General features: G+C 58.1%; 1 protein-coding gene across 3 annotated transcripts; it reads left to right on the forward strand.

Moving 5' to 3' along the window:
• Positions 1 to 12,237: 12,237 nt before the first annotated feature.
• On the forward strand, positions 12,238 to 21,796 carry LOC137844812 (AN1-type zinc finger protein 5-like). 3 transcript variants are annotated; one of them, XM_068661414.1, is made up of 7 exons: positions 12,238 to 12,390; positions 12,696 to 12,822; positions 14,813 to 14,986; positions 16,368 to 16,461; positions 17,172 to 17,290; positions 18,943 to 19,053; positions 21,008 to 21,796. In XM_068661414.1, exons 3-7 carry the CDS (start codon positions 14,836 to 14,838, stop codon positions 21,154 to 21,156), a joined length of 624 nt encoding a protein of 207 aa, XP_068517515.1. In that variant the 5' UTR covers positions 12,238 to 12,390; positions 12,696 to 12,822; positions 14,813 to 14,835; the 3' UTR covers positions 21,157 to 21,796. The 3 variants fall into 3 exon arrangements, with proteins under 3 accessions (XP_068517515.1, XP_068517517.1, XP_068517516.1); XM_068661416.1 differs by having other exon boundaries at positions 16,371 to 16,461; XM_068661415.1 differs by having other exon boundaries at positions 12,696 to 12,818.
• The last annotated feature ends 242 nt before the right edge of the window (positions 21,797 to 22,038 follow it).

Genomic DNA, 22,038 nt, shown 5'->3' on the forward strand with positions numbered 1-22,038 from the left:
GCCCCCCCAAATCGGTTTCACTTCAAGCCCCACCTCCTGCCCTTCCTCCTCCTCCTCCTCCTCCTCCTCTTTCGCCCTGCCGCCGTGCGCTCGGCGCTGCGCGTCGGGTGCTGCACGACGGGCATGGCACACAGGGCGCTGCATGTCGGGTGCTGCACGCTGGGCATTGCACGCTGCACATTGCATGCTGGACATGGCACACAGGGTGCTGCATGCTGGGCATTGCACGCTGGGCATTGCACACAGGGCGCTGCACGTCGGGTGCTGCACGCTGGGCATGGCACACTGGGTGCTGTACATTGGGTGCTGCACGGTGGTGGACGCACATCGGGTGCTGTGCGCTGGGTGCTGCACGCTGGGCATTGCACACTGGGTGCTGCACATTGGTTCGTGCACATCAGGTGCTTGCTGCACGTGGGGTGCTGCATGTTGGGTGCTGTGCTGGGTGCTCGGTGCTGCCCGCCCATGGGAGGGCCATGCCTGGCCCGGCTCGCCCAGGCACGAGGACGTCTGCGTGTCCCGCTGAGTCACTGCTGCACCGCGGCCCTTTGCACCATTCTCTGCCCGGCCCCGTTTGGCACAGGGACGCGCACCTCCAGGCGGGCTCCCCAGAGCAGGTGCTGGCATCAGGTGCTGCTGCTGCGTCCCTTTGTGGGTGATGTAGAAAGCATGGGCACCTCAGCGTCTCTGTGCCACCATGCTGCAGATGCCATGGTCCAAGGGGACGTCCTGGCTGGGAGAGCTGCGAAACCTCTGGGGGCAATGAGCTGTTCCCACCGTGCATCCTCCTCCTTCCTGCTTCAGTGCATGCCAAGGATTTTGGGGTCAGGGTTGTGCCCAGGACCACGAGGTGCTCCAAGGTGCTGCTGTAATAAGTGCAAAGAGATGGCTCTGGGCCAGGTGGCTGTGGTGCAGTGTCAGAGGTGTTGGCATGGGGCTTGCAATGCCACTCTTGTGCCAGGTGACCAGAGTCCCCAGGGTGCCACATCCCAGGGCTGGAGGCGATCGGTCCATGCCACAGCTGGAGCCAGGCTCAGGGTGTAAGGCACACGGTGCTCAGCAGTGCCCAGGGACACCGGGCCCTTGGGATGGTGGCACTGGCCTGGGGACCCGCTGTGTGCAGAGATGGCACCCACCATGACAAGGGCATGGAGGTGACATCAGCCACGGCCACAGATGCAGCCACCGCTGTGGCCACACACGTGGCATCGCTGCACCCTCCCAGGCCACCCCTGGCACTTGTCCCCTGCACCAGTGAGGGCAGGTGGCAGCGGTGGCACTTTGTAGAGGGGCTGCGGCCAGGGAGGGGGATGCAAACGGCAGGGCGGGGGCTGAGCTGCTGCTGCGCTCCAGTGCAGCTGCCTGATGTGATCGCGCTGATGGCGATTGGGAGCGGGTTCACTGCTCTCGCCGCTCCGATTCACTCCTTCCTCCCGGCTCCGTCCCTCCTCCCCGCCGCGCTCCGCATGGCTGGGCACGCAGACGGGACACGGGGTGATGGGCGGCCTCGGTGCTCGCAGCCTCCGCTTCCAGCCGGGCTCTGTGAGCACCCCCCCTGCACATCCCACCCCGGCCAGCGTCTCCTCTGTGCTCTCCTCTGTGCCAGCACAAGGCTGCCGCTGTCCCTGGAGGTCAAAGGTTCTGCCCAAAGGAGGTCACCGTCATTAGCCCCATTTCACAGATGGGGAAACTGAGACTCAGAGCAATGCCCAGGGCACGTGGGGCTGGCCCTGGCATTCTCGCCCCTCTTGGCAGGCACTCGCCACTCACCGAGATTGCCGCTGTTGTGACAGTCGCCACTGAAGCTCGCCAGAGCAAGAGCAAAAATATCCCCCAGGTGCCCGGCGCAACCCAAAACTATGAGGTTGCATAAGCGCGCACCACGCCTCGCGGTGAGCAACGCCGGACCCACGCACGCCGCCTGCACCTCGCGCCCCACGGCTCCTTAACCCTTCGTGCACGGCGCTGACCTCTGTGCCAGGCGGGCGCTTGTGGGGGCAGACATGGTGCCGTGCCCCTTCTGGCTGGGCAGAGGGATGCTGCTCCCCTGGGGTGTGCGTGGAGCTGCACCGGGATGGGCCCCGTTTTATCCTGACTGGGACCCTCGATGGTGTAGGGCAGGGGTCCTGTGGTTGCCCTGTGCACTTGGCTGGATTTAATTCCCAAAATGACTGAGTCCTGGTGTCGGCAAAGCCTTGGCTGGGCTCTCTGGGTGATTTTGCTCCCAATGGGATGCTACCCCCTCCCTCCCCACAGCACTGTTTTGCACCTGGTATCACTGGAAGGCACTGAACCTCCAAAAACCTTTCCCCTCCATGCAGTCGGGTCTGGTGCAATGCCAAGCCCTGTTTGTGGGCGGCTCGAGCAGCCCATGCACGCGGAGATGGTAACTGCAGCATCCCGAAGCGGCAGCTGCCTGCACAGCTCCGCCACCAGGATCTGCTCCTTCCACCCCGGCTGGCCTGAAGGTGAGCAGGAATTTGGGATTACACCACCCCTCCTTAATCACTGTTTGCTCTCGCTTGCACCACACCCAGCGAGGGGCGAACCCCTCCGCCTGCCTGCGAGCATCGCCCCTCCTGCACCCGCAGCCCCCTGCCCCGGCCTCAGGGAGCAGCCCCATGCGCACAGCCCCACGTCGGGACCACCCCGAGCTCACCGAGCCCTGGCGTGGTGCTGGCCACCACCAGCACCGCCGGGTCCCTTCGCCTCCCCGTGACTCAGTTTCAAGCCCCACAGACGGCCAAATCCTGCACGGTGCTGGGCACGTGTCCCCGCCGAAGCTGCGTGAGTCACTGCCCTGCAGCGTTCATTATGCAAAGGCTGCTGGGGTCCCTGCGGTGGGGTGGGGGCCGCTTGGGTGCAGTGGGGCGGGCAGTGCTTTGTCCCCCCCGCAGGGACCCCTTTGCACTGCGATCTGAGCCTGGGGTTGTCCCCTGGACCCAGCCACTGCAGCCAGGCAAAGGGGGAAACTGAGGCAGCAGCGAGGTCCCTGCCACATCCCAAGAGGGGGATGTCCCTGTCCCCATCCCTGTGCCCATCCGGGGCCGGGGCTGTGCAGGGGGGCAGTGGGGCCGGGTGTAACTGGAGCCCCCCGGCTGGCCTGACCCGCTCACGTAACGCCCGCCGCTTATGCAATACCCACACCGGCGTGGCTATAAGGGACATCCAACACCGGAGCAATTACCTGGCCCTTAATCAGCAGCGATGCAGTATAACGAGGCTAATTAGACGGCAGAGCCACCAGTGGGCCAAGGAAGGGGCGCCTGGCCTCACCCTGCACCCTAAGGGGGGCCCTGAGCAATTAGTGCCCGCTGAGCCTTCATTAGGGGCTCACCCCACCGCTTGGCCAGGCCGTGTCCCCGCGCGTCCCCCGTGCTGGGGACACGGCAGCGCGTGGCCGAGGCTTGGGATGCTGCAGCCCCTCCTGGTCCCAGTCCCCGTCCCCATCCCCGTCCCCACGGCGCGGCGATGCCCAAAGTAGGTTAGTGGGCCGAGGTGCCGGGAGACCGCTGCGGCTCCGCTTTGTTTTCACTCCGGAGGAGCCGGCGCTGGCTCCCGGCAGCCCTCGCCGCCGCCGATGTTATCGCCCCCGGTCCTCCCGGCCCCCGTCTCCCTGGGTGATGTTTCCTGCAGCCGGGCATCGCTCGGAGCATCGGAGCATCGCTCCTGGTGGGACGCCGCGCCCAAGCCGCAGAGCCCCGATGCAGCTCGTGGCAGGAGTGATGCTGCTCCTGCCGGCCCCGGAGGGGATGCGGTGCCAGGGTGCCCCCCCCGGGCTCTCGCCCCCCAGCTCGGGCAGCGCAGCTCCCGCCCGGCACCGCCGAATCTCCAGCGTCGTAATTAGGAGATAAACAGGAAAGAGAAAAGGGGCAGATTGCATATTCCACCCCGAGCCTCCCGAGACAGATAAAAGAGGAGAGGAGGGGATGCGAGGGGGCTTTTTTCCCACTTGTTTCTGCTGAATCAAACATTTCTCCTCTTGCTTAGAAGATTTCCCTGCTCCCCCCAGCCCCCTCCTGCTCTCACAGTTAATGAGGTTTTGCTGTAAAAGTCTCCGTGCCTCCGTCTTGGCCTTGAGTTAATCTCCAGATACCTTCAAAGCAGTTTTGTTCCTGCTCCCCCCCCCACCTCCATCTTTTTGAACTTCCAAGCACCAGCCACAAAATTTGCAGCTTTCACGTGATGCTGCGGCGAGCGAGGGGGGACCTGGGGACCTGCCACCACAGGAGGCATGCATGGGGACCTGGTGCCTGCACTGGGGACAAGCAGCGAGGGGACACGGGATGGGGACACCTTGGGGCTGTTCCCCGAGGCGGACAGCCTGTGTTTGGGGGAATTTCCATACTGGCCACAAATTGGCAAATTTTTGGCCAAGAGCTCCCTCCTGGCTGCCTGAGCTGCGTCTGGGAACTGGGTGGTTCAGGGGGAAGAGGCTCCAGAGCTGCTGCAGCTCTGTCTGCAGGTGGAAAGGAGGAGGAAAAAAAGAAGAAAAAAAAGAAAACAACTGGGAAAACCCAGGGATGGGAGGAAAAGGGGCTGGAGGGGCTGAGGGTGGCTGTGCACGGGCACTGCCTGCAGCATCGGCCACCTTTGGGCTTTCTCCTCCCCACAGCAGAGCTGCCTGCTATGTTGGTACCCGCATGTCCCGCACCAGAGCCGATCGGGAGGCTTTAGCGTGAGTTAATCCCAGCAATCCCTTAATTCCAGGGACCAAAATAGGAAAGATCAGTAGGTCAGTGGGAAAAGCTTCTGGCCGAAGTTACCGCGTTAATGCGGAGAGAGGGAGAAGGAAAGAGCTGGGCAAGGCAGGGAGGAACGCGTGGGCTCGGTCCGTTTTCAGCCCCCTCCAGCTTCTTTTCCCTGCCCAGGAGGGCTGGGGGTGTATCTGGGGGCCCTGCTGCACGGTTGGGGTGTGATTTTGGGGACGCTGAGCACCAACCAGCCAGGGAGTGCCAGCAGCTCCTGGTTTGCAATGTTTCCCCCCCCCAGGCAGTCCCAGCAGCAGTTTGGGGAGGGAAGGGACGTTTTCACCTTCTTGTACCAAACAGCTCCAGTGCTCACATCCCCTTTGCTGGGGTTTAAATCCCGGCCTCCAGAGGCGAAAGGTTGGGTATTAGCACCCTGCTCTGCTGAGCGCCTCTAATTAGGGCTTGGCAGCCTCCGTCCGCGGCCCCGTAAGCACCTTTTTGGCTGCCGCTTTGGAAAAAGCCGTGCCCGGGGACTTAGCTCTTAATATCGCCGCAGCCCAGGTGAGCCACCCGCTGCCTCCAGCAAACGGGCTCAGCCCCAGCCCCAGGCGTGCCCCCGGCCCCAGTCCCAGCCCCGGTGGGGACTGGGGCTGATCCTGGTCCCCCTGCTTGGGATGAGCCTGGGGCCGTCCCTGCTCCCTGCCCACATCCCCTGGATGCTTCATGTTTTCTGGGTGCATTTGGGCAATAATATTGCTACGGGAGCAGTTTCCTTAAATCCATCTCCGTTACCGCAAGCAGCTTATCACGAGAAACTCTTTTCCTCTCTGTTCTTTTAATACGATCCCGGCTTAGCAAAACCCAGGGCTTAGCCACTGCCCCTGAAGTGCAAGTGAGGAGAGGAGAATTAAATAATATGAAAGCACAAAACAAAGGGCTGAGCTTTGAGCAGCTCATCTTGTGGGGCGGGGGATGCCAGGGGGGCGGCCTGGCCGATGACCACTGGGGCTGCCCACGGGGGGGATGCTCAGCGGGGGCATCGGGGCACGGCCCCTCGCTCAGCCCCTCCGGGAGGGCTCGGTTTTGTGGGTCAGTGGGTCAGGGATGCTGGGGTGCTTTCAGACGTTGCTTCCTCTGGTAGGGAGTGGGGGAAGAGCCGTGTGGGCTCCTCGTTGCCCTAAAGATTCCCCAAACAGGCAGGGCCCACGGGTGCAGCCCTTCCAAGGAGCCCAGCTGGGGGAGCATCCCCCCTGGATTGGGTAAAACATCCCATCACAAAGCAGTTTATTGAGGGCTTTTACCCGTTTTGAAATATTGCAGTTTTCCATTGTTTTCCCATCTTGGATTTTACCTGAACCAGTGAGCGGCTCTGGGGAACGCAGCGCCCTTTGCAGAGCCCGCCTCAAACCCAGAAATGGGTCTCAAACCCCTCCAGCCCTACTGGGACCCAGTGGTGGGTGTCGGACGGAGGGATGTGGTCACTGGGGTGGCTGCAGGGACTCCTGGCTGTGGTGCAGAGCCCGATCCCCACGCTGTGCCAAAGGGCTCGGGGTTTTTGCCCTGCGATTGTCCCCGCTCATCCGCTCGGTCCCGGCTGGCTGGGCTCGCCTTGGACTCCGCTCCCGGCACGGCGCGGGTTGCTGGGGAGACCGGCTGGTTTATTTACCGTCAGGGCTGCGATAAGGAGTGTGAACGGGGAGGCGAAGCACATGGTGTCCAATGTGCCTGACCCACTTTCTGCCACCCGGGCACTGTTATTGGATTGCAGCGGTGAGCGGTGCGCCGAACCGCAGAGAGAGAGATGCAGAGATGGCCCCCGGGGCCACCAGGGCTTGGGGTTTCCTTTCCTGTGAACCCCGTTATTATTCAGGCTGGAAGGAAGAGAGGAAAACCAGCCTCAGTCTCTGCGAGGACACTGCGAGTTGGTGTGCTGGGGACAGCTGGGTGCAGCAGCAGGATGGGTGCTGGGGAAGGATGTGCTGGGGATGGAGAGGTGCTGGGGACAGCTGGGTGCTGGGGAAGGACGGGTGCCAGGAAAGGATGGATGCTGCAGAAGGACAGGTACTGCAGAGGGATGGGAGGCAGCAGCAACCAAGCCCGGGAGCGCAATGGGGAACAAAAGCTCGCCCAAGCCCCACACCCTCGCTGCCAGCCGGGGGGGACAGGAGGAGCGGGAGGTCCCCGACGTGGTGCAGCCCCGCCGGCGCTGGCACAGTGGCCCAGATCTGCCATTCCGCATGGCTTCCCCGGCCTCTCCCCGCGCCGGCTGCGGCAAGCAGGGCGCTCGTGCGGAGCCTCGCCCGCCGCCCGCTAATCCGACATGACTCTTCCATTAGAGACGAGATGCCGGCAAAGAGCTTTTCGGTGTAGGAATTAACTCCTTCTCCCACCCCGCACTGCAGGGCGAGGTCCTCTCCGTCCCCGTCACTCGGCTCTGCCCTCGCCGGTGCGTCCCCGTCCTCCTCCTCTGAGGACGCGGGATGAAGGCAGGCAGCGGGTGCTGGCCTGCATCGTCAAGCCCTAAACACGGGATGGGGATGTAGGGGACTGCGGTGCTGAAGGGGTGCCCCCAGCGAGCCGATGTCACCCAAAATAGGGAACACAGCAAGGGCTCAGGGTCAGCATCCCAGCCGGGGGTTCGGACTGGGTGCTGCTCCCCGAGCAGGGGCTCCAGGATGTGGCGGGGATCGATCGGCTGCGGACGTGCCCGCAATGTCACGGGTGTCACAGCCCGGAGGTGTCAGCCTCTCACATCCAATGTGACACTGCGCGGGGGGGATGGCGGTGGCAGAGCTGCAGCAGCAGCTGGGTCCTCAGCCTGTGGGGTGGGCAGACGGTGCAGGATTCACTCTCCGGGAACAGGAATGTTCCCCTCAGCCCCTGTCCCCAAGGTGTCCCTCATGCCCCTGGAGGTGACAGCACTGGGCCCCAGCAGGACACGGCTCCTGCCTTGCCCTGCAGCGTGCTCGGGGCTCGGGAGCTGTCCCTGTGTGGGGATCGGGATCCCACCCGTGCCCCATCCTCCCATGACAGCCAGAGCCCCGTGTCCTCGCTGCCCCCTGTGGCTGTGGGGTTTGGGGACCTCGGGTGACCCGAGCGATGCGGTTGGGAGCAGGTATCGGGTGACACGGGCTGGGAGCTCCCAGGCTCCCAGAGGCGATGGAGATCTGACCTGGATCCCAGCCACCCCCCCAGCTTCACCTGCAGTCACCTTCCAGGCCGCCGCGTGGCCCCGTGTGGGGTCGGGGCCAGCTGCACCCACCGGTGTTGGGGCTGGGAGGTTGTGAAAGATTCTTTGGGGAGGGCGAAGCGTGTCCGGGCTGCACCCCTCCGGTGTGGGTGCCAGGCACCCTCCTGCCACCCAAGGGAGGTGCCAAGTGCCGGTGTGGGACACAGCCCGGCCACGGCTGTGCAGGGCTGCGGCGGGGCCCTGGTGTCCCCTGCGGAGGATCCCCCCCAGCATCCCGAGGCGGAGCCACCCATGAAATATTCAGGCCATTTAGTGCGATTTCTGTGTCGGCGTTGAAAGCTCCATGAATATTTCAGGCTGCATTAAAGTTTCATGGCTGCCGCGCTTTGGCGCAGCCCCGTGGACACCACTACCACGGGAAGCCCCTCTGCTGGGATGCTCCAGACTCCGGCGACCCATTTCCCCCTGTTTTATCCCCAAAACAGGCAGTGGTGATGCAGTGAGGGCTGTGGCTCCCTGTAACGTTCCAGGAGCAGCCTTGCTTCTCCGTAGCCCCCATCAATGCCCACCCTGGGCACAAGAAGCTGCTCGCAGCTCCCTGAGCATCTTGCTGGGTCTCATTCTCCATGTCTCAAGTTTTCCAGGTCAGCCCCCACCAGAAGAAACCGTTCCCTGCTCCTCCACCAGCCCTCGTAACGCCGCTCTTCCCGTGTTTATATAACGGCGACGTCTCCTGTGGACTGGGGAGAGAATTGGCCGGGGAGAAATAATGAGGATAATTCGAGTCATTTGGGAAGATGAGGTTTGCGAGGTGCCCAGCATCTTCCACCTTTTACATGTTGTCTCTAATCATCCGCAATCTCGGATGGCCATTGATGGAGCTCGTTGCTGTGGCGACGGATGAATAGCCCTGGGATTGTAACATGCCAAAAAAGTGCCGTCCTTCCATCAAAACAACAACAACAACAAAAATATCATTCTGTTCAGGAAATTAAGCAGTTTGCAACCAAATAGCAGAGTCTGAAAGGGCTCCCGCGTCTGCTCTTTCCTCCCAGCTCCCGCCGCTGCGCTGGGTTTGTCAGGAACATGCCCGGCACCCCACCGAGTCCTTTGTACGCACCGGACAAGGAGAAGGTGGTAATTGCAAGGGGGTTTCTAACCCACTGAGCCTATTAAAAGGATTTTTATGCCCCCCACACCTTTCTTCTTCCCCAGATGTGTGTCATGCTGGCAGGGAGCGCGGGACGTTGCGCTGAGGGGCTAGCACAGCTCTGGGTCAATGTGTTAGCTGTGCGAGATCAGAGCCTGGGCAGCGGGGCTGCGGAGGAGGTGGTGGCGGTGTCTGGCGGGGGTGGCGAAGGTTTGGGTCCTGCTCCTTGCTTTGGGAAGCAGCAGTGCCAGAAAGGAACACGCAGCATCCCCAGCAGATCTCCCAGCACACTCTGCATGGATTCTCCTGTGCATTACGTGGTGCTGCACCGGTCTCTTGCATGCTTTTTGAGCCAGGGTCTGGTCCCCACGGGCATCTCCGCTGCTCCCAAACACCGCCTGCCACCAACAGGATGAGAGCAACACAATTCAGAGCTGTGTTACCCCCACGGCCATCCTGCGAGGGATGAGAAACCAAACCTCTGCAGGGCAAGCATTCAGCTGACAGCCTGGGGGAGCCCTGGGGTGCAGCAGGGCTGCACCCAGCTGTGGGCAGCGGGGAGGAGGAGGGAGAAAGCTGCACAGAGCAGCCTGGGGATGAGAAAGGGGCACGGTCCCACAGCCCAGGCTCCTCATGGGGCAGAGCTTTGCCACCGTCCCCAGAGCCCCGCGCCCTCCCCGCGCTCAGCAGGAGCCAGATGGAGGCACATCCTGGCAGCACCGAAAGCCACGGCAGTGGAGCAGGCTGGGGAGATTAATTCTGCTGGGAAAACAAGCTCAGCAGATGCTGCCGAGCGGAGGATGCGTGCGCAGTGTGTGTGTGTGTGTGTGTGTGTGTGTGTGTGTGTGTGCACATGCGTGTGCTACGAGCACGTACATGTGCAGACGTAAGTGCTTGCGTGCGTGCTCATGTGCGCTGTGCAGCCGAGCTGCTGGCCTCAGAGAGGCAGGCTGGGTATTGGAAATTTGTCCTCGTCCTTTCACTGTGCTGCTTTGATAACAGTGATAATTGGCTAGAAATCAATACTGTTTTGCTCCTCGATTCTGCCGCCCCGTCTCTCCCAGCCCTCCCCTCCCTGCACGCCTTGCTCCCTTAGGTGGAGTGACATTTCTGTGCTCTGCGCAGTCATTAGGTAACCCCGAGACTGGCCTTGGGGGGGGCTGATGCCACCCGACAGCGGGCAGAGACAGCAGCAGTGCCAGGCAGGGGGTGATGCTCCAGCAGCGCGTCCCCGTGCTGTTGGTGCCACAGCGGTGACCACAGCGGGTCAGGGGACGAGGGGAGAGAGGGGCAGGGAGGGGACAGGTCCAGGCTGGGTCAACCAGGAGCCCCCTGCGGCCTTGAATATGAAAATAGCATCATGAGGAAATATGTAACAGCTCCGCTCCCTGTGCCCCTTGCTCTCTGCCCTTGTCCCTCTGGCCAGGTGCCCCTACACCCTCCTTGGGGCTCCTGCTTTCACCCCAGGCTGGAAGCAGGGGGCTGGGGGGGGTTGGTTGAGGGCAGGAGGGGAGATGGAGGGGGTGAGGGTGGGGGCTGTGTCGGTGCGTGGGTGCCCACCTTTCCGTGGGAGCCTGGTGCCACCTGGTGGCCAGCACGCCCTGGCCGTGGCCTCTGCCTCTGCCTCGGCCTCTTCCCAGGGTCCCCCAGCAGCTGGGGGGGCTCGGGGTGCTGCCCCGAGTGCCCCCCACCCTAATCTGTCCCAGGAAGGGGGTGGCGGCTGCTAGACTTGCTGCTCGCCCCAGCATCTTCCAGCAGCTCCTGGAGGGACCCGGCGCAGCCCCTTGCTCTCGTGTCGGTGCCGGGGGCTGCTTGATTCGTGCTTGTGCAGACCCCAATGCCAGTGTGGGTCCAGGGGGGTGAACCCCAGGACATGGCTGGGAATGCTTGCACAGGCAGATGAGGGACAAAGCGTGACTTATTCAGCCCTTAAAAAAAAAAAAAAATCAAACTGTACCCACAGATGCAGGAAACAGCCCCTTAAGGTTTCCTGGGTGCCCGGAGCCCCAAGAGCATCCCCAGGGCAAAGCCTGGCTTTGGTTAACTGAAGAAATGCAGTAACACCGTGCCAGTGCCCACATAACCCACAAATGTTTTTGTAGCCCCTGGGACAGGGAAGACAACCAGCCCTTTGGGCAGCAGCTGACCTTAATGGTGGTTTCTCAGGGGTTTTGCTCCCCACTGCTTGCCCAAACGCCCTGCCTGGCACTTTTTCCAAGTCCAGTCACTTGCAGGAGGCACTCACAAAGTCATGAACACAAGAGCATGGCTAGGGAGGAGGCTGCACCTTGGGCACCAGCTCACAGATGGACCAGCCTTATAGTGAGATGTCGTGACAATACCCAAGCAGAGTTTAAGAAAAAAAAAAAAAAAAAGGTTCAGAAAAGAGCAGCAGGGATGATCTGCAGCCTGCACAGCCTGCCTTGCAGCTGGAAACCTCCAGAACTCGGCTCTGCATAGTTCACTAAGGAGCAGTTTGACCACCATTGCCCAGTGCCTGCAGAGGGAAGAGCTCTCCTACTCCGCTGCTTTTTCATTTTGCTGACGAAGCAGAACAAAACGTGGGAGGTGGCGGCTGGCAAACTCCGAGGGGTTGATTGCAGCCGCTGCCGGGGCTGGCAGGTCCACGGCCTGTGCAATGGAAGCGTGGCTCTGCAGCATCATGCTGGGCCTCAGAGCACCCCGACATCCCCGTCTGTGTGTGAAGCAGCAGCGACACGGCCTGTTTGGGACTAAATCATCTCTGAATTAACTTTGTGTTAACAATGTCCATGTGCAGTGGGCTCCCCACTCCCAGCTCTCCCCCTACAGCTGGGGCACCATCAGCTGTGCCCTGGCCCCTATAGCTTTAGGGCACAGAGGTCCCAGGCCCTTCTCCTATAGCCCGTGTCCGACTGCGTCACAGAATCACGGAATCATTGGGGCTGGAAAAGCCCTCCAAGGCCACCTGCTCCAACCATTACCCTGCTACCAGCCCCTGCAGCAGGGCTTCCCAGACCCTCACAGCCAGAGCAGGGGGGTGCCGATGGGGCGGCCCCAGGGCCCTTCCCTACAGCGGGCATCACCCACGCCCGGTGCCAGGAGGTCCCCAAACCGATAACCGGGGGTCCCCAGCCCGGTGCCCGGGGGTCCCCAGCCCTCCCCTCCGGCCCCGTCTCCCCGTCCCGTCCCGTCCCGCCCGGTCGGGCCCTCCCCGGGGGAGGGCGCTCGGGGGCCGCGGTCCCTCCGCCGCGCCCGCCATGTTTCGCGGCCGCCCGCCCTGCCCGCCGCCCGCCTGAGCCTCCCGGCGGCCGCCCCCGGCCCGGCCCGGCCCGGCCCTGCCCGGCCCGGCCCGGCCCGGCGGCCGCCCGCCTCCGCCGGTGAGTGCGGCCCGGCCCGGCCCTGCCCGCAGCCTCCGCATAGGCCGCGAAGCCTCGGCCTCGATTTCTGCGGCGAGCCGGGGAGCGGGCGCCCGGCCCCGGCTGCGGGCGAGCCCCGGGGAGGGCCCCCCCCAGCCCTGCCCTGCCCACCCCCCGGGCCGGCGAGGCCGCGGGGGCTCCACAGCGCCCTGCGGGGCCTCCCCGCGGCGGGCCCCGCGCCAACGGCAGCTGCTGGGGTCCCGGAGGGGTCCCGGAGGGGTCCCGAGCGCCGTGGCCGTGACTCGGGTTTGGGGTTTCTCTTTCAGGTGGGGGTCTCGGCCCCGCACGGGCAGCTCGGGGCGGCCTCGGCCTTGGAGCAGGGAGCGGCTCAGCTGCGGGGCGGCTTCCTCGGGGCGCCTCTCTGAGCGGAGCGGCGGACGGGAGGCCCGGTGGGTGAGTGGCCGGGGGATTTGGGTGGCCCAGGAGCGGGGTTAGCCCCTTGGCTTCTGACGGCCTTGAGCTGGTGCCGCCTCCAGGCTGCCTGGGGCTGGCTCGCGGACAGAGCAGCAAAAGGGGAAGAGGTCAGATCTCCCCTCGGGTTCTGTATTTCAGGGGGTTTTGCAGGAAGGCTACGTGCTGCTTGCGACCATCTGCGGGCTGCCCGTGGATGGCTAGGTAAGGCAGGCTGCTGAGGGGTGGCTAAACTTGTCAAATGTAGCAGCAATCCTCTATTTCTGTCTCTAGGGTCACTCAAAATTAGAAACAACTTATGAAAATCATTCTGTGAGTGGTGGTGGTTGCCACCTGGTTGCAGTCGCAGGGATTCAGCCTTTCAGGTTTGCTCTGTGCTAACCACAACCTTTGTGCAGCCTGGCCAGGGGAGCTGAGTGCGGAGGAGGCTCCTGCGGCTGCTTGTGCTGAAGGAGAGGTTGGTCTGGATTGAGGAACCCCAGGTCTGGTAACGGGAACACTGGTCCGAGCTCTGCAAAGGAAACCCCAGTTGCAGAGCTGAGATTCCTATCTCACAGCTGAGGACAAGGAGGAACAAAGCAGAGCTGATTCACTTCCTTCCCACAGGAGCGCTCCTGGGGGTTGTTATTTCGTGATCCCGTCACCTTGTTCCTTTTGCAGAGCAAGTTTTGTGGGTGCGTGAAAGAAAGTGGCCGAATTAGTTGTGAAGCTGTGGATGCTTTGTGTGTCTGCTGTGCTGGGAGAAGGAGGCACGCTGCAGGGAGCTCCCCAGAGCAGCGCCTCGTGTCTGCTAGGGCACTTCCAAGCGAGAGCCACCTGTGAACATCCACGTCCCTCGTCCTGTGGCAAAGCTGGACAGGCCACGGCCACGTTGTTCACACAAAGGGACCAGGCTGGGGAAGCTGGCTCTGCTCTGCTTCCTGAGGAAATGCGGATGAGGGAAGGGGGAAATCCTTGCTGCAAAGCTCCGGCACCCAGCTGAAAGAACTCGTCCTGCCACTCGGGCTGGGTGCTGTGCTCCTTTTTGTCTGGTGTAAATCTGTAGTGCTGGGGCACTGCTCGGTGCTACCCTGGAAGCAGGATCTTGCCTGCAGAACAGTGCATAATTCCAGCTACTGATGATGTTTTATGTTTTATATCTCTTTGTTCCATCTGAATTTGTTTTTGTTTTTCTTTTTTTTTTTTTATTGCTGGGAGTTACTGCTTACGGTTTAGAGAGTGCAGTGCAGTCTGGCCATATAAATGCTGTGCCACGTGTGGCTGGAAGGGGTCAGCTCCTGGGTATGTAGGCAACAGCACGGGATGCAGAGAGTAAGATTCATTTTGAAAGTAGGATCACGATTTCTATTGTTCCTCTTAGGGAGGTGTTCCAGAACCGCACCTTATTGATGGAAAGAAGCCTTATTCTTATTTCCAGCCTAAATATAGAAACCTCTGGTTCTCCTTATCCAGCAGCATATGTCAGGAAACACTTTAATATGTCAGACTTGAGAGTCAGTAGGTTCCTTTTGAACCACTTGCATCATCTTCCTGAGAATTAAAAAACTAAAACTGTCTGGTAGTGAAAATGAATGGTGCTGAGCGCAGACTGTAACTAATTAACCTGGATGCTGGCCGTTTGACCTGTATTTGTTGCTCCGGTGTTTGCAGGAGTCATTAGTCATGCTGTGATGGCACTTGCTACATTTGAGAGCGGATCGTCCAGGCCTTATGTGCGTATCTTCCAGAGAGTTTAGCAAGCTCTGTGGTTTGGAGGGACTCCTGTTGACTTTTCAGGCTTTGTGGCAGTGGAGTTGTGTATTCTGTCGCTGCTTACAAGCCCTCTGTAGCTCAGGGGGCTCGGATTGCATTGTTGTGTGCATGCAGGAACCAGGCTCTTGGGATCCTTTGTGCTCCTTCCTGATCAGCTGCAGTATACAATGAACTAGTTCTTTGACCGTAACAGCTGTCTCATTTTCATTCCTGTTTTTAGCTTGGTGTCTTGAGGGAGAAAGAATGGCTCAAGAGACGAATCAAACCCAGGTGCCTCTGCTGTGCACCACTGGCTGTGGATTTTATGGCAGCCCCCGAACCAATGGGATGTGCTCCATTTGCTATAAGGAATTTCTGCAGAGGCAACAGAGCAGTGACCGGATAAGCCCATCAGGTAGAGCATTTTTGTCCAAGAAATCTATCTTAAATAAGTGCCTGGATGCAAACTGTGTTAGAGCGTGATACTGGTATTAGCCACCAGCAGATTGACCCCAAAAAAACTCTGTTCCTTGTAAGAGGGTTGGTTGTTCTCTTCCCAGACCCAGCTGTTTGTGAAACCCCCTCTCAGTCAGCACCTTCCAGTAAACTGTAAAACTTCACTTGCCCTAACAGTGGCCCAGATTTGTAACTATAACCTTCTCCCTGAGTTCTGTGGTGACTGCTGGAAACCATGACCCTCCAAACCATTTGTTTGGTCCCTCCAAACAAACAGAATTTTATTTGGCCTTTTGAGTTTGCATAATTTTCTCAACAAGCTTGATAGGGAAAACCAATGAAATAAAAGCTTTGATTCTTGCAGCTAAGCACAGCTGACATATCAGTGAGTTGGGAAGAAACCAGGCACACAGAAGGGGTGTCTTAGCATCAGCAGCAGGGTTTTTTCTTGCTGAGAGTCTGTGCAGATGCCCCCTGTACTGACTTCACAACACCAGTGAGAAATGCCTTCTGGAGATCTCTAGTTTTGTTCCTGAGCGTAGTAATGGCATTGCTTGAATTACCCACTCAAAATGTATATCAGCTCTTGCTGACAAAGGATTAATCACAAAGGGTTTTTCTAAACACCCTGGTTTAGATCCTTGAATGACATAAAACAACACAGTTCTATTGAGGCCCGTTCTTTTCAGCAGAGAGGGATCTGGTTCTTATACTTAAGAGAAGTAACGCTGGATTGGAGGGATGTTGGTACTACAACTCTTCTATTTATACTCATAGGAGAATTCTGCTGCTGATGTGGCATTTGCTTTGCAATGCTGAAGGAAAAGAAGGGAAATCAAAGAGTGCCAGAGGTGTCATGGGTGGCTGAAGTCAGATTGTACCAGATGTTAAAAAAACACACAGTAGTGGAAGGTACACAGCATATAACTGCTGCAAATAAACACTCACCCCTCGAAAAGGAGCTAACAGATCCTGAGGAGCTGAGCAGATCTTCATAAGTGAGGTCTTTGGCTCTCAGGAAGATGAGCAGCTCGTTTCAGAAGGTTGCTCTGATCCTGATTAAGGAGCCTGATCTAGTGTAAGAATAGCTGCACCGGGTCATGGTGAGGTCTATTTGGCCTGGTGTTCTGTCCCCACAGAGACCTACACACAAATTTGGAGGGGAGAGTGTAAGAATAGGGGAGCTGGGAGTGATCCCAACCTGACTGTGCCCTGCCAGCTCCTGGTAGAGAGCAGGAGGTTTAAGCCTGCTGGAAATGCTCCATCCTGCTTTCTCCTAGCACCTGAGGAACTTGCTAACATTTCTAAAACTTTTCTGAGATTGTGATCTTGTTTCTTAGCAGCCAGTGGTCCCAACAGCAGCCCCATGGCAGCAGACTCGATTGCAGGGCAGCATGCAGAAGGAGACTCCACACCTGAGGATGTGAAAGCCAGGTAGGGGCGTAGTCTGGGGGGGTCTCTACAGCCGTGATACAAACCAACCCTGGGACACAAGGGGTAGGCTCTCATCCTTTACATGGCCAAAGAAATCTGTACAACAGGCTGGATCAAACACAGGTCACTGTGACCCTGGTTTAACTGGAGGACTGAGATGTTCCTGACGATGATTACTGGTTCAGAGTCAGGTACCAGAGGTCAGTAGTAAATTAAAACCCCATAGTAAACTGGTTCTCTTACAGCCAGTGCTCTGTGTCCATCACTAGCTATGTTAAACTGCTCAGTTTCAACTCAGTCCTAAGTGAAGGCACCTGGTGATGATCCAGTCTGGGAGCTGCGAGAGCAGAATTAGGGACCTCAGTCATATTTGATAGGAAGGAAGACACTACTACTACTTTTTTGAGCTCTCCCATTACATTACAGTCATGACTCATAACTCTGTTTCCCTGGCCTTGGTCTTGTTTGTGGGGCTGCTACCTTGGCTTTGAGATATAGTTGGGTAGAAAAGGAAACTGAGATTATCACACATTTGTGCCTATAAAGAACTTTGATCCCAAGTGTCAAGGGCATGTGGCCTACTGTACTCCTGAGCTCCCTCCAAGTATAATGAAACTAAGTTTATGAGCTGAAGATCTCTCCTGCCTAACTGTTCATCAAGGAAAATATTTGTGTTTGCTCTATGGTTTGTTCGTTGCAAATGCTCCCAGTGCTCAGACTCCTGTGACCCATCAGATGACAGCCATGAGCATATCCAGAGAAGAAAACAGCAGCGAGACGGAAGGGTTCGTCAAGACAGAGGAAGGCACATCAGCATCTTCCTCATCAGGTAGACTGATTGGTTTGGCCTTGCACAAGTTAACATGACACCAATCTAGCAAGTCAGTTTCAGCAGCAAGCACAACACTGGCCAGGGGACGGTTGTTAGCCACTGGCAGTGAAGGTAACAGGGAGAGAAAACTCTGCCCCCGAGGGCAGGCCGAGAGATTGCTTCGTGGGCTGAGAGCTGAGTGTCTGCCAGCCCTCAGCTTGCTGGCAGGAGGATCATCTTCCATGACGCCTCTCTTAGTGAATGGCAGGAAGCCCAGAGCGTCCCACAGCCTGCTGCATGGCTGCTGTCAGCTGCACGCTGCAGGGCTGTGCCAGCTCTCGAGGGAGGAGCAGAGATGGATCCAGTGTAGTGCTGGGAGAGGAGCTGAGACTCTGGAGCAGTGTTTGTGATGGTGGCCAAGGGCAGCCGGTGGCCCAGGCGTCGTGCTGTGTGATCGGAGGCATCCCTGCTCCTCAGAGGGATGTAACGCTGTCAGTCTGTTTGCAGAGAGGATACGGGGAAGTGGTAGAGCAGTGTGGGTGTCACTGGCCAGCAGGACACATCCTCTGGTTGATCTGTTACAAGGCAAGACTTCATGCTGCAGCACAGCTGTGACCAAGCGACATTGCATTGGAGGCACCCACCTTTAGCTAAAACTGACAGTTTGCTCAGTTTGCTTGTGTACAAAGCTAAAAAAAACAAAAAAAAACAACACAGGGTTGTTAGCTGTTTTAAAAAAAAGCAACAAAGGCTGCAGTCACTGTGTGTGATTGTGCGTTTTTTGTTTGGTAATCCCTTGCTTGCAAGCCCAGGAGACAGTTTACAACAGGCAAGTGAGAGACTGTTCAGTCAAAGAGAGACTTGAAAGAGCCTGCCCCTCTCATCTGGTTGTGGGGTTACTAGAAAGTTGTTTAGGGTCAGATCCACAAAGCTGTCTCTGCCTCTGTTGGTCTCCTTAGCCTGGTTTTCAGCGCCATGTGCGCTGCAGGTGTGTATCTTCTAGCAGCTGGAGCTCCTCCCTCCTGTTGACTCTAGCCTGCTTAGGTGCTGTAGGAAATCCTGCTAAGCATCAGTGACCTTTAACAATCTGGCTTTCAGAGCTCAGTTTTCCTTTTGGTAGATTAGAGACAGTGATGAGTATCTGTGCAAAGCATTCTGAGACCTACATACGAGGAACACTTACATAAGAGTCAACAAAAATAATAACTAGTACTTACAAGGGGTTAATTTTTTTTTTTTTTTTAAACAAAGATTAACTCCAGGCTCAGATGTGCACTTGTATTACTGAACATCAGCTAAGCTGACTGTCTGTGTGCATTCTTAGCCCACAGCAAGCACCAGGTAATTCTACTTAGCATTACCTTTTCTCAGCATGAGCTAAATAGCGTCACGTTACCCGATGTATGCCTTAGCTAAACCTTAATATCTTGGTGGTGTTTCTGAGTCTTGGACTTAGGGAACTGAGAAAGAATGTGAAGCTGTGTGAGGCACACAGATCTCCGTCTGTGGAAGAAGACAAACCTCAGTTAGGGGTTCGATGTCTGTCAGGGCCAGTGTGCAGGTGGAGGTGTTTGTCTGGCACAGACCCAGAATCAAGCGGCTACAGGAATAAAATGAATGTGTGGCATAGTTCATCAAGACAGGTAACAAAACCCTGGTCTTTGTTTCAGGTACTCTCCTCGAAACATCTCAGAACACACCTGAGAGCAAGACATCTTCAGAAAAACCAAAACAGAAAAAGAATCGCTGCTTCACGTGCCGGAAGAAGATAGGGCTGACTGGTAAGACCCTGACTGTGAGGAAACCTGCCTGCAGCCTCAGCAGTCGGGTTTTGTAGCCCCACAAACAGATCACTTTGTGCTGTGATGCTGCCTGAGTTCAGAGGGCTGGCACGGGTCAGTGCTTGGAGGTACCCCTCCCAAAAGTATTTCACCTCTGCAAGACGTGGTGCCATGGGGCAGGTGGGAAGAGAACGCTGATCTGCAAACAGAGCTGTCCCTGGCAGTAGCGTGGGGAATCTGACGCTCGTCACGGTTTCCCTGCCAGCCCTTGAATTCTGGGTTGCAGAACTGGATGGAGCAGTGTCTGTGGGGTTATTTCTGCTGCTTGGCAAAAGCTGTTTGCAGAAGCAAAGGCAGTGCTCGCTGTCGATCTGATTCTGCTCCTATTTGAATCAGCAGTAAAACCTTGGTGATACCGATTTGAAGGGAGTTAGACTCAAACTGAAAATCCCACTCTAGGACTCATCCTATTTGTTCAGGTTGCTTGACTTGTGCCATTAGCTTTCTTAGAGCAGGGTGGCGCTGAGCATTGAGCCTGTAAAGCCAAATAGCGAGAGGTGCTGCAGTGGTGTCAGGTGGCTGGTATCAATTGTAGAATCACTGGGAAGACTGGCCCTGGAAGGAAATTTGTGAAGCAGTTAACTTGCCTGCAATTTGTTAATAAAAACATAATTCCCCTAAACTGACTCTTGGCATTTAGTTTTCCCTGGCAGAAGTTAACCCTAGCGCCGTGCAGGTCACCCTGTTCTAGCAGAGCTCTCTCCTCTTTAGCCTCCTTAGTGCGTTCAGCAGTCAGCAGCTGCACTTGCACTTGTGCTTTCATTGATGTAAGCTGCTTTGGCAGAGTCCGGCCCAGAAGGTTTGTCTAGCACCTGGCACTTCAGAGCTTGGAGATTTGAGGGCACTGTCATAGAATAAATGCAGGTTTATAAGGCTGGGGCTGCAGGGAAGGCAATGTTTGGTGTTAGATGTAGGAAAGTGGATTCTGTAGTTTTACTGCCCCCTAAACCCTTTCCTTCCTTTTGAGAAGCTGTTGTTGAAGCAACTGCATCTTCAAGCTGCGGAGTACGGCAAAATGAAGTTATTTTGTGGCTGTGCCTAGCCTTCAGATCTGCAGGGAGGATAGATTTCCTGGATGGGTGTTTCCTTAAGAGCTTCAGGCTCAGAAGTCACTTCTCCTGTAGGAATCAACTTGCAGGGAACTCCTGAGAATTCAAGGCATTTAGGATAAAATGGGTTTTCTCAAGTAGGTGTAAACTGGCACCTCATAGCCCTGTGTTTAGGATCTGTACAGCCTGTAGTTGCTACAAGGGAGAGTGTGGTTCACTGCTGGCACAACGGGGAGCTGATCTGTGCTGATCTGTGCAGCAGCAAATCCTTTCTCTTCTCCGTGCCTCAGTTTCCCCATGTGCTGTGATAACGGTCGCGCTTCTGGACAGCACTGTCTAAGTGAAGTGACTAAATTACAAACTTTTAAGGCCTAAACAGCTTGAAAGTGATGCTGGTGAGGTCAAGGTTTTGCTGCTCACCACCTCACTGCTGGCCAGTCCAGGTGCTGCTGCCGTGATGCTCTGGAGGGCTTGGCTGCGGCTGCCTGCTCACGGCCTGGGCTAGAAATCAGGCTCTCTGCAGGCTCCTGCATATTCCTTGTCCCTGGGGAAGGAGGAGAGCAGCTGCTTGGGGAGCTTTTCCCACTGCTGTGGCAGCTGGCCCTGCCCGGAGCACGTGTGTGCTCACAGCAGCCCTGAGAGCGGCTCAACCAGAAGAGACCAAATATGTGGCCCAAGATCGTGCCCTACCCCAGCTCCCTTTCGCCCAGGGAGGACACAGACCCCCCCTCACTGGCTCGGCCTCCTCTTTCTGTGTTAGTGGAGCTTCACGGTGTGGCAGGAGAGGGCCGGACCCTGCTGGCTGGTGACTGATGTGGGTTTGTCTCTGCTCTTCTTCCCCCCAGGCTTTGACTGCCGCTGCGGGAACCTGTTCTGTGCCATTCACCGGTACTCAGACATGCACGCCTGCCCCTATGACTACAAGGCAGAAGCCGCTGAGAAGATCCGGAAGGAGAACCCCGTCGTCGTAGCTGAGAAGATCCAGAAGCTGTGAACGGGGCTGAGCGGCGCGAACTGCAGCCTGGTGGCCTGGTGCTCCCCCCGTCCTCCCAGCCTCCCTCCTCCTCCTCCCAGCCCCACCAGTGGACATGGGGATCCAGCAGCACATGCAAACCAGCACCTGGGCAGGGTGGCTCCTTGCACCTCCTTGGCAGAAGCATGGTGTTCCTCCTCTCCCCGCAGTCCTCCAGGGCTCAGCCGATCCATTTCTGCCCAGCTCCCACGAGGATGACGGCCCTCACGTGCTCCACGTGCCACCTTGGCGCTCGTCTTCTGCCGGGGCAGCGCGTGGGCGCAGGCAGCAGCGCTCAGCCAGCCCGTCCCCCCCAGCCCGCGGCTCCGGGCCCTGCAAACTGCCCGGGACTCGTGGCTGGAGCCCCTGAGCTGCCCCCGGACTTCCCTCCCTCTGCCCCACCGTCTCCTCTTGCAGGATGCAGAAGGGGAAGCTGAGGGTTCCCAGCAGCCGTCCCACCCCTGCCCGCCGAGCGGTGTTTGGTCTCAGACGCAGAAAAGCGGATTCTGTAGTTTAATGCCTCCTAAACCCCTCCCTTCCCTTTCAGAAGCTGTTGTTGAAGCAACTGCATCCTTAAGCTGCAGAGTGTGGCACAGTAAAGTTATTTTGTGGCTTGCCGTGACACAGACACCCTCCAGCCACAGGTCAGGACGTGGAAGCAAGCACTGCTCCACGTGGGGAAGGGCATGCAGAGGGCTCTGGGGCAGGCACAAAGTCACAGGGGGGGGTTCTGGGGTGCCCAGAAGTCCATAGAGAGGCTCCGGGGCTTTCCAGAAAGCACGTGGAGAGCCCTGGGGAACACAGAAGGGCACCCAGGGGGCTCTGGGGAGCTCAGAACCACACGTGGCAGCATCTGGGGAGCAC

Source organism: Anas acuta, chromosome 26, assembly GCF_963932015.1.
Source record: "Anas acuta chromosome 26, bAnaAcu1.1, whole genome shotgun sequence".
Taxonomy (NCBI): domain Eukaryota; kingdom Metazoa; phylum Chordata; class Aves; order Anseriformes; family Anatidae; genus Anas; species Anas acuta.